The following is a 12,986-nucleotide window of genomic DNA, read 5'->3' as shown; positions in this document are numbered from 1 at the left end:
GGAAGGCAGGGAGTCTACAAGATATTACGAGAGGTGTAGGAGGAGTAAGGAAGTCAGAACATCAGAGTTCATTGACGAAAGAAATTCGTGGATAAGGACCGTCGTATGTCTATATAGACAATACGTGCACAGTTTCATGTCAGTGTGGGAACTGTACACACAATAATTCACAAGGAATTGAAGATGCGGAAGATTTGTGCGAATGTTCCTCAACCTCCCTATAGTTCAGACCTTGCTCCATGTGACTTTTAGTTATTCCCTAAGCTCAAGGAAAACCTTAGAGGCTGTCATTATGAGAAAATTAAGAATATGAAAGGCTTTGACACGTTTACACATGAGGACTTCAATTGGACGGTATAAAAAGTGCATTGCATCCCGGGGAAGGGGAGTCGATTACTTCGAAGGGGACTAGAGTTTCATGTGTGCACTATCAATAAAAGTATCAATACGAAAAAAGTCTGGAAACTTTTTGAATGGACCTCATACCTTAGGTTTAGAATCCTTAATATAATTTAGACTAAAATCTAATACATGATTCTAGAAAATATCTCAGATTTAAGGCTTAAGGTGCCTTAAGAGAATTTAATTTAGGGAATCTTGTTTAATTGTAGTTTCATACATATGGGTCCAATTTAATGCATTTTATGCTCCTTTTATGCCATCTTAAAGTTCTTCAAAATAATTCAAATAAATTTGGTGAATATTTGTTAATTCATGTCAAATACCTATTGTTAAATCGGAAATATCTGAATATTCACGAAAGGCTTTCACACACACCTCTGTATAAAACTAAATTAAACTAAATTCAGACCACATCACTCGCCTTTGCGCCTACCATATTTGATCACAGTGCTACCAGATCAAGCTGTCTGAAGATAACAGCTTCCTGGCTTAAATGCACCGAGCATTTATGTTATTGTTTGTTTTTTACCCTTCCTCGTTGCAAAACTCAACCAGGTTCTGCCAAGTCGAAAACAAAAACAACAGTTTTCGTCTACAAAACAAACAAATCAAACCCCATGAATAAATATTTGAAGATATAACCAATTGGAAGCATAAACACTTTTTTTCAAAATTAATGGATTTAGCATTAAATAATCCAATGGATGTTGATATGCCGCAAAACAAAGCAACCAAACCAAACCAAACCAAACACCACGAATAAATATCTTAGGATATAAAATACTTGATGCATCAAACTTTTTTTCTAAAATTACTGGATTCGGCATTAAATAACCTGAAAAAAGGTTGATATACTGTAAGACAAAACAACCCAACAACCAAAATTCATAAAGATCAGTAAATTAGTTTAGGAGTGAATCTTATATATATATATATATATATATATATATATATATATATATATATATATATATATATATATATATATATAATTCTTTGTTCGTTCGTTATTAATAGTCTAAATAATCACTGGACCGATTGCTTCGACATTTTGGTATAATATGTTTACTGTGCCCATGCGTGTTTTTATATATCTCTTTTTAATTATAACATTATACTTAATTTTTCTTTTATAAATAGGTGGTTTTCTTTGTTCCGATGTTGCCATTTTTTTTATTTGGGTACATATTTATCACCGCCTGCCGTCACGTGGCATCACTTAAAGGAATTTTTGGTATCACCAGGACAAGCAGTGGTCTCGCTTAATGTAAACAAATTCTTATCATGTTGTATGAAATAATTTTTTTAAATATCAGATTCTAATCGGTAAATTTTAAATGGATTTGATCACGTAATTATTTATAATGTAACAATGTGATTGAAATTTAATTTAAATTAACCACATGTGGTCGGTTTCCTCTCAAATATTCATCGAAAAATGGTAGATACGGGCAAACTGAATGCCGACGCTCAAAATGTATAAACATTTTGACCCCTCCCTTTACTTAAAAATTCACCAAAAATCAGGAAATTAACCAATTTTAATGAAATATTCAGTATTTATAAAATAATGATCGCGGAATTATTTTTTGTTTAAATCTTAGTGAAAATGTATTATTTTGTTTAAACAAAAAATACCTTTACTAAAGTTATGGTTTTCAGTAGTAAATAAAAAACGCAAGAATTTATTTTCGCTTTTTGTATATAAATAAAGCATCGTAATTTGTAACAATAAAAAATAAAATACTTTTTACAGAAACATTACGAAAAAAGCCCCTAAAGTCCGTATTAATGAATTCGATATAACTCGAAGAAAAATGAATTTCTCGAACTACCGATATTACCATTGAATTAAGCATTGTTTATTTAATATTTTCACCAAAGAAAAGTATAATAGAAAAATATTTCTTTCTTTTTTAAATCACAGATTTCGTAGGATTTTTATATGCAAGAGTTTAATAATTTCCTTGCTCGCAAGAATGTGAAATTTTCAGCGTAACATAATTTTTATATAATATTTGCCAATAATTAAAAAAATAATAATTTAACAACAGGAACATAGAAAGATAATTAAATTAAAACATGGTAAAATTTATACAAACATTTACAATAGAATTGTACGGATATATATATACAGCCTTTGAGACTTTACACGACCGGTCGCCACAGTCGATTGAAAATTTCTTGGGGCGACTAAAAGTCGTAAATCACTCGCCCGCCAGTCAATAAAATTTCTTTAAATAAAGAAACGGGGAACCCCCATTTATTTTACGACCCTCAAATATGCGGTGATTTAGAAGTACCTATGTCTCATAATTTGTGAATTCTTTCATCTCTAGCTGTGAGACCGTTGGAATATCGTATTGAAAAGAGTGGTCACACTAAAGGTCAAAAGAGGTCAAATTTACACATTCGGAGTGTAGTCAAAATGTCGCCTTCATTTAGCTCTTTGATTTTGAAATTCATTTGGAAAAAAATTCTTTGACGATAAAACTACATACACTTCATGCTTACAAAAGTAAAGACGAACATTTGAAAGAGGAAAAAAATGCATCGTTCCGTCAAGCACGCACCGAAAATTAAATTATACAACAAGTAATCATATTTTTCTCAATTATATAAATTCAGATATTTGCATGCTCTTTTTTGCGCAACTTTCAAAAAATCATCGATACCCAATTTTAAAAATAATATTCTAAATTTTAGAATGTTGTTCCGATGTGAATTCTTTGTTTTAATAGAAACAAGAGACCAATTTCTGTTCTATATAAAAGTTTTTTTTTCCATAAATTACAAAGAAAAATTGACCGTTTAAATTTTAAAAAGATATTAAACCATATAAACCATGCCGATTTTCTAAGAAATCTTGTTCATTTCAGCTAAAGGTTTGTTTTTTATTTTGAATATCGGAGATTTCGGGCCACGGAGATCACGTACCAGGAGATTTCAGTTCACAATCGTGAATACCCGCAGATTTCGTAACACTTTTTTCAACACCCACGGTTTAGGCTAGATATTTTAATTTTTGTATGATATTTTACGACATAATTTTGGTATCGGAAGAATAGTTTGTTGATATTTTTATTAAGAATAAAGAAGAAAAATATAATTGAACTGTTGTAAAATTATTTACTATTATTGACTGAAAAAAAGACATAAAATCGGACGAGTAAAAATATTTTGGGTTAAGTAAATTTTCCCTCACGCTCGACCAGCGGTCGAGTGATTTTTTTTCAAATCTCAAAGGCTATATATATATATATATATATGTATATATATATATATATATATATATATATATATATATATATATATATATATATATATATATATATATATATATGAAACATTTTCAAATATTTTGTGCTGGTGTTTCTTAATCTCATTCATCCAGAGGAAGTCTCGAAATAAAGGCGAAACGTTGATGAACACATAATACGGTTTGTTCCTTTTTATTTATTTATCTATAATATAAAGCTGAATGTCTGTTTCTGTGTGTGTGTGTGTGTGTGTGTGTGTGTGTGTGTGTGTGTGTGTGTGTGTGTGGTCACGAATAGTTGACTATTTTAAAAAAAAACTGATTCCATATAATGATAGAATATGTATCGAGACACAGGAATACGTATGTTTGATCTGGCAGAACGGTGGTTCATTAAAATTGTGGGGTATGCGTTCGCGCCTGGTCCACAAAGTATGGAAATAAAAAATTTAAAAATTAAAAAAAAAATGTTTACAAGTGTTTTTTATATAGCTGTACATAAGGATACTTGATAAGTATGTAGCTGTACATAAGGATACTTTGATAAGTATGTTTTAACTTAAATAGGGATGGTATAATAAAATTGTGTGGTCTGCGTTCGCGCCTGGCCTCCATAGAATGGAAATAGGCACAAAATTTAATAAAGACTTTTCATATCTATCTGCGTAAGTATACTTTGATAATTATGTTTCAGTTTGAAGAAATATGGTATAATAAAATTATGGGGTGTTCGTTCGCGCCTGACCTCCATAGAAATGAAATATGTCACAAAGTTTAACAAGGTTTTTTAATATAGATCCACAGAATATTGTGATGTGTTTTAGTGTGAACAGGTATGGTATAATAACTTATGGGGTTTATCTATTTTATTTTTACTTTCCTCATATTTTGCTTTGGTTTTGATACCCCCCAAATTCGAAGTACAATTGTTGAATGTTATTCTTTTGATTATACTCGTTTGGGGGGGACAATTAAAAAAGGATTAAAACGGAATGAAATGAAGATCCCGTTCCATTTTTATAACTGTAAAACAGCCCCTACTCAACAAGTTTTATCGTAAGTTATAAACATCTAGATCTACTTACATTATTTTAAAAACCGAGCGACCCAGAAAAATCTGGTAGCTGGGTGTGAAATCTGCTTAAAATATTGAGAAAAAAAGGAAAAAATTGAACCTCTCCCAAACATACTGGCAATAATTTTGTTTCATCCTTCCCTTGAGTGTTTCCAATAAGGGGGTTGGTTTACTAGGATTTGTATTAGAAGCTCAGCACTTTTTTAAATTATTTAATTGTAGAATTTGCATTTTGGTTGAATTTGTTAGTTTGCAATCGCTGATAACCCACTCAAAAAATTGAACAAAAGACGAAATTAAAAAGACTGGTACTCATACATAATTTGACCCGCCTCCCGGATTCCAATAATGGTTAGGGTTCGAACGGCAATCACCGGATTCAACCGAGCGTTGTTCAAATATTGAAACACAAAATCAACATTTTATTTATTTATATATATTTTTTTTTTTTTGCATAATTAATTAATTAATTATGGGAGTATTTTTTTCTGTTTATTTTCTTAACATCTATTGACAAAAAAATAATTTGTACATTCTCTTGAAAAAAAATCAAACTTTTCTCTACTTTCACCTAACTATTTACTGTGTTCATATAAAGCATTCATCTGTTCTTTTTATAATAAAAATTCCGTTTTCAAAAAGAAACGTTTGCTGCCAACTTTCTTTTAATAAAAGTTTTCCTGAGGAAAAAAAAAAAAGCTTTAACCTAACAATTTATGGTAAAAAATTAATCTTTTTTGTGGAAAATAAAACAACTTTTATTGATAAATATATAAATAAACAATACAAAATGCAATTTTTCTTGAGGAATGTGTTCCATTTTAACAAACTGAGCCACAGCAACGCGTGGCCGGGTACAGCTGTATATATATATATATATATATATATATATATATATATATATATATATATATGCACACACCTTATTTTCTATAATTAGAAGTAAAATATAGAGACAACTTCACGAGTGTGTGTATTTAGTAATTATGCATTGAATTATTGTATTCGCTAATAGTCGAATGTTTATTGAAATCAAAAATAAAATCGCGTAAAATTAAACAATTTTTTTTTAAATCCTATAATATTATTATTAACTTTGGTAAAACTTGCGGAGAATGCTGTTTTACGGTTGTTGCAAAAATGGTACGGAAATTTAAATTTCGTTCCGTTTTTTAAATTCGGTACATTTTTACATTACGTCATTCATCGTTCGCATTCGACATGTCAACTTTTATAGGTTTCCTGGTATACTGACAAGGTTGGGGGTGTCTATTTCGAAAGCCGTACTTAACATGGGGAGGTTGAGGGTCTCTATTTCGAAAGCCGTTCTTAATATGGGGAGGTCGGGGGTCTCTATTCCGAAAGGCATTCTTAACATGGGGAGGTTGAGGGTGTTTATTTGTTCTAAGCAAACCCGAAAACCTATAAAAGTCGACATTTCCAATGTGAACAGTATGTTGGACTTATGTAAAAAAATGCCAAAAAGGTATACCAAATTGACTTTTTCTTTAAAAATTAAATTATTTCATTTTTGTTAATAAAATTTTATTTTTATAAAAAAAATCATTTTTTCTTTTATATATATATATATATATATATATATATATATATATATATATATATATATATATATATATATATATATATATATATATATATATATATATATATATATAAGTACGATCGTTGAATGTTATCCTTTCGATTATTTTCGTTTTGGTGGGGGGGGGTATCATTAAAAAAATGATTAAAACGGAACGAAATTTAACTTTTCGATCCATTTTTACAACAACCGTAAAACAGAGCATTCTCCGCAAGTTTTACTTTAACTTTTTTTTTCCGCTCGCACACAACACGGACACTGCATAGCCAGTTTGACCACTCCCTGAATTCGTCACATAATCAGCACGCACCCTTTCACTACCGATCGGCTTGCTATTCTCTTTTGCTTCCAAGCCTTACATTTATAAAGGTAGGTAGGTAGTTAGGTAGGTAGGTCGGTCGGTCGGTCGGTGTCGACTAACAACTAGATAATCATAGGTTCGATTCCTGGCTTTGGATGGGCAGCAGACTCGCTGCACTAAAAAGTTGAGTTACAAGGAAACAATTTGTCTGTGGATGACTAAATAGATGGATGGATAGATAGATAGATAGATAGATAGATAGATAGATTGATTGAGTATGAAAATATTACTTATAACAAGTAAACTACATAGAAACGTTCGTGATTCAATCCCGAAGGAAATTATCGGGTTAATTACATGGACTTACGTATTAATATTGTTTTTATAACTAACCAGCGTCGGTCATCTTTTCTAACTAATCAGTGTTTAGTTTTGTTACTCCCTCACTGCTTATTTATTTCTCGCGACAAATGAGTCTCGCTCCCTTTGTTTGAAAGGGAGATAAGCAGTTCTCACTTTAAGTGTGTCAAATAAATTTTTTTTTTTTTAACTCAGAGATTTTGTCTGCTGCATTTTTCATACTAACTGGCGGCGTCTTGTATTTAATTCGGAATTATAATTTTAACACTATATAAGACTTTAGTTTATTTATTACTAGCAAGCCACCCGGCATTGCCCGGTCGTAAAACGCACTTAAATGTGATATTTTGATTAATGCAGATTTCGTATTTATTTTTTATTGGACCCAATATATAGTAATGACTTAAAAGTTAAAAAAAAAAAAAAAAGGACTCGTGCGCCACCACCGAGAATCGAAACCAAAACGTTTAGCTTACGATTTACTCTTTCCTTTGACGTTAATGCCTGAGTTATGGATACATATTTGCTGCAAGGCTAAAAATTAAAACATAAACCATTAGCTATTACGTTACGCATGCATATTTGTAATGCAGTTGTTCGACCTTCACCTGGCAAATTTCATTTCTTTTTTTTTTTAATTTTCACGCTTTTTAAAGCCCAAATATAAATGTTTTCACGGGTTCGAATACCATATATATTAAGTTTCATGCCTGTAGACCAAACTGTCTGCTAGCCAAATTTTTTAAACAAATATAAAAACGCATACATAAATATATATAGAAAGAGGTTTGTATTTACTATAAGCCTTTTATGCAAATATTACGCAAGTATAAATCATGTAGAATAACTGGATGAATATAATTACACGTAATAGTTAACTAAAGATGATCATACAATAAGAAAACCAAAAAAAAAGAACTAATAGGAATTAATTAAAATGAATGTTTAAAATAATATGCAAGTTCTTTTGCAGATGAATGCAATTCCACGATCCATATATAACAAAGTTGTATTTTTTTTTTAAATAAATAGAAAAAAGCGTTTTAATATGAATATCAATATACGAAAAAAGATTATAGGAGCATATATTTCATTATTTATTTATTTGGACTTGCAATCGGTGCTTTATGGCAAATTAATGATTGAATATGGTTAAATTTGCGCTCATTTTGGCATTAAATACAAATCTATATTAATTCCTATTAATCCCTGCTCACCAAAAAGATACCAATATACTTAGTTCGCTGCACCTTATCATAATAAATGTCCAAAATTTTAGCCAAATCTGCCAGTAGTATCCAAGAAAACCTTTACAGTTAATGTGGTTTTGTGATTACTGATTCCTATTAATCCCTGTGTACTATATCGTTGAACCCCATAGTAACAAATATCCATACAAAATTTCAACCAGATCGGCCAAGTAGTTTCCGAAAAAAAGATGGAACGGAGAGACAGACAGACAAAGCGAAGTAAAATATACATTTATTTAGTTATCCCAAGTAAAGCTAATTCTGTGCGTACAGTTAATTGAGATTTAGCAATTAGAATGTGATTTTTTTTTTACATGGGGGATCACCACTTATCAAGGCCCGGAAGCCACTCGGGGATATGGATTATGGTGTGTACAATAATCACTGGGATAATATCATAGTAATAGTTGGTATTGGAGATTAGATAAAGCGTCTTACTTAAGGGGGCGATTAATCAGGAAATTGTTTATGTTGGACTTGAAGACATCCAAGTTATAGTCGGGTGGGAAACAGCCAAACGGACAAGCATTATTGGTTACATATGTGCATATGTGTTTCTGCATCTTTATGCCAAATGTCTTTCTCAAGATCAAACAAGACTTATTTGTTTCATACAATTTTTATAAATAAACAAACAAATTGGGCACTGTAAAAGCGGCGGTCAAATGTTTATATTATTAGACATTTGATGATATCGTTTGCGGGTACCATACATAGTCACCATTAATCTCAGCGGTAAAACTGCCGACTATCAATTAGTTCGGGATGGGTACTGGTCTAGATGCCCTGAAGATCTATGATATAGCGGAATATTCTATCTGTGGATATATATATATATATATATATATATATATATATATATATATATATATATATACATTCCGAAATACCTTTAACCTGGTATATATATATATATATATATATATATATATATATATATATATATATATATATATATATATATATATATATATATATATAATGTAATTATGTATGCATAAAAATTATTAATCAATTTCATATTCCATAAAAGTAGAATCGTTTCATTTACCCATGTCAATGAAACGCATCTACGTTTCTGGAATATTTAATATATAGTTTTGAAATAAATAATTAGTATTTCAGCTCACGCATACTTACGATCGATACACACACACGCACACACACACACACACACACACACGGTAATAGACAGGGTCTAAATGAACTAAGTCTCAGTAAAATATATTTAAAGGTGCTGTGCTCTGAGTATTGCAGTTATGATAAGCTCAATAGGTGTAATTACCTAGAGCTATATGTAGAAAGTGTGTGAAATTATCAATGAAGTTTTCATTGGAGGAAAGATAACAAAACCATGTTTATATGTACGATCGTTTCGGAAACGATATCTTTTTATTCATTCGATATTTACTAAATAAATCCATTCGAGAAATAAGTAAAATATTTCTAGATATCGTCTCCTTATCAGCGTAAATAAAAGGGGAAGGGGAAGAAGATATCAAATTTTAACCAGCTTATTGAAGTAAATATAGTTTGTGGACCTTTGTAAGGGAGTGTTTCCACGTTGTTTTCTTTTCTATTTTTTAATACCGTGAGGAGGCCTCTTGGTGCGCAAAAATTAGATGGGGTTATTTTTAAAAATCTAAAAATAATCGTTAGTATATGTAACCATTTTTAAAAATCTGATTGCTGCGTCCCTTTTTACTTATGCTGATGAGGAGACGATATTCAGAAATATTTTACTTATGTCTCGATGGATTTATTTAGTAAATATCGAATGAATAAAAGATTATCGTTTCCGAAACGATCGTATATAAACATGATTTTGTTATGTTTCCTCGAATGAAAACTTCATTGATAATTTTACACACTTTCTATATACGTATTACTTGTAATTCATACAAGTAATACCGTCAGTACTCTCATAATGTCTTTTTACCTGGATAAGTAGTGAACCAATATATATATATATATACTGTTTTAAATATAATTATTCACTGCTGACACGTGCTCCGTTGTCTACGACTCATCAGAGTGGCTGAATCTTGCGAGATTCGAAATCGGGACCCCATGGAAAGAAGTCTGAACCTCTACCACTGTTCTATCTCGGGTTACTGCTGGATAACGCGATTTTTATGTGGATGTTATTTAGTTTTGTTTGCAATACTTTTTGAATGAATTCAATTATTTATACGAAAGTGCATTTTTACCTAAATGCGAGTTAGGAATAATTTTCCCTTTTACTAATTTGGTATCCCCGCATAGGGAGCGGCATATATATTGTTTTAAATATAATTATCCACTGACACGTGTTTCGTCGTCTACGACTCATCAGAATGGCTGAATCTAACAAGATTCGAAATCGGGACCCCATGGAAAGAAGCCTAAACTGGTCCACTACTTATCAAGGTAAAGAGATATTATGAGGGTACTTACGTGATTGCCTGTATGAATTGCATTCGAATAATCATGATTAATTGAGATAAGTTTTAATTACAAGAATTTATATGCATTGAATTTGAAGACAATGAAGTCGTCATGAACGTTATTCAATATAAAGTATAAAAAGTTTTTTTTTTTTTTTTTAATTCAAATGGAATCAGCGAAGAAAATAATGCTATTTATATCCATAGAAGAAGAATCCGGTCTTGTCATCTTTTTTTTTTTTTTTTTACCGCTCAAGTGTCTGTCAGTGTGAGAGAATTGTGGCGGTTATTTGTGACCGGCGCAGTGACGTCACTGTCCACCGTACAACATAATGTGGAAACGGAAGAAGTTACGTCACACTCTCAGGCGAGGCCGGAAAAATGTACATATATATATAAAGAGATCAATCGATCACTCTTCCATAATGTTGCAGGAGATCTATCAAGTAAGTACTTTACTTTTTTGTACTGGTTATTTTCTTTTAATATCAACAATCAGCCTTCAAGTTACCTGGACATCGGATTACCTATTTACGGCGTGTATTTTTCACTTATGTTTATGGTCGATTGATATTTTCAATGACAAGAAATCTGATTCCAACACGCTATATATATATATATATATATATATATATATATATATATATATATATATATATATATATATATATATAAATTATTATTATTATTATTATTATTATTATTATTATTATTATTATTATTATTATTATTAGGGGTATGACAACAGCATATGCTTTTCATTGTTTTGACTCTCGAGTATGTATCCGTTAATGTCTTATAGGCTTTTATATATAGTGGTGTTGTTCTCGGTTGATTGAGTGTGTCTAACTATATCGGATATATACTCGAGAGTCAAAACAATGAAAAGAATGTCATAGCCCTACTTATTATATAAGTTGTTGGATACCTTCTAACGCAGAGATTCGTAATATATCAAAGTATTACGGTTGCATGCTCTTGGGGATCTTCAGATGACCAAAAGCGCAGATTCAGGTGTAAATTAGAATTTTTGTTTCTATTTCATTCACATCAAGCATATATATATATATATATATATATATATATATATATATATATATATATATATATATATATATATATATATATATATACTGGCAAAAGTACCCGTTGTTGACTGGGTTCAAAAAACAGCCTACAGAAAATGGACTCTGATTTATGAAAGTATGATAGGTTATGGAAAGGAAGGGTTGTAAAGAGATAGCTTCGAATTTGGGGGTATCAAAACCAAAGCAAAATATGATGAAAGTAAAAATAAAATAGATAAATTTTATAATTTATTATGCCATACCTGTTCACACTGAAACACTTATCACAATATTATGTGGATCTATATTAAAAAAAACTTGTTAAACTTTGTGACATATTTCCATTTTATGGAAGTCAGGCCCGAATGAACACCCCATAATTTTATTATACCATATTTCTTGAAACTGAAACATAATTATCAAAGTATACTTACGCAAATAGATATGAAATGTCTTTATTAAAGTTTGTGTCTATTTCCATTCTGTGGAGGCCAGGCGCGAACGCAGACCACACAATTTTATTATACCATCCCTATTTAAGTTAAAACATACTTATCAAAGTATTCTTATGTACAGCTATATCAAAAACACTTGTAAACGGTTTTTTTTTAATTTTTTATTTCCATACTTTGTGGACCAGGCGCGAACGCAGACCCCGCAATTTTAATGAATCACCGTTCTGCCAGATCAAACATGCCCATTCCTGTGTCTTGATATATCTTCTATCATTATATGTAATCAGTTTTTTTTAAATAGTAAACCATATAGGAGCCTATTCGTGACAAGACACACACACACACACACACACACACACACACATTCAGCTTTATATTATATACATATATGTGTGTGTGTGCGTGTGTGTGTGTGAAAATATTTTTTTTTTAATTACATTTCACTTTTTATATACAATTTTTTATATACTAATCCTTAATGAATGAAAAATAGGCAATCCAATTAAATGCAATAATGTTTACCATATCCCATTATAATCATTATCATGGAGAGAAAAAAAGGGGGATTTCGTCTTTCAAGAAGACATCACAATTTATTAAAAATAAATAAATAAATAGATAATTAAAAGTTTAATATAAACTAAACCACAAATATTTACTTTCAATTAATTGTTTATGAGATTAATCTTTTAAAAAACATCAGCTTACTGCTTTAAACTTTTAAAGGAAAGTTTTCAATCGACGATGAAAATAACATATATATATATATATATATATATATATATATA

General features: G+C 30.4%; 1 protein-coding gene across 1 annotated transcript in view; it reads left to right on the top strand.

Annotated features, from left to right (window-relative positions):
* Positions 1-12,986, top strand: part of LOC145286516 (putative chitinase 10) — a 213,691-nt gene that overhangs the window by 146,016 nt on the left and 54,689 nt on the right. Inside the window, exon 12 of the mRNA XM_080135415.1 lies at positions 2,178-2,187. Within this exon, the coding sequence (XP_079991541.1) occupies positions 2,178-2,187 (10 nt within the window). The remainder of the gene's footprint in view (positions 1-2,177; positions 2,188-12,986) is intronic.

The sequence above is a fragment of the Euprymna scolopes genome, chromosome 10, assembly GCF_053919585.1.
Source record: "Euprymna scolopes isolate OS-2025 chromosome 10, ASM5391958v1, whole genome shotgun sequence".
NCBI lineage: Eukaryota > Metazoa > Mollusca > Cephalopoda > Sepiida > Sepiolidae > Euprymna > Euprymna scolopes.
This window is presented reverse-complemented; position numbering and strand designations above follow the sequence as displayed.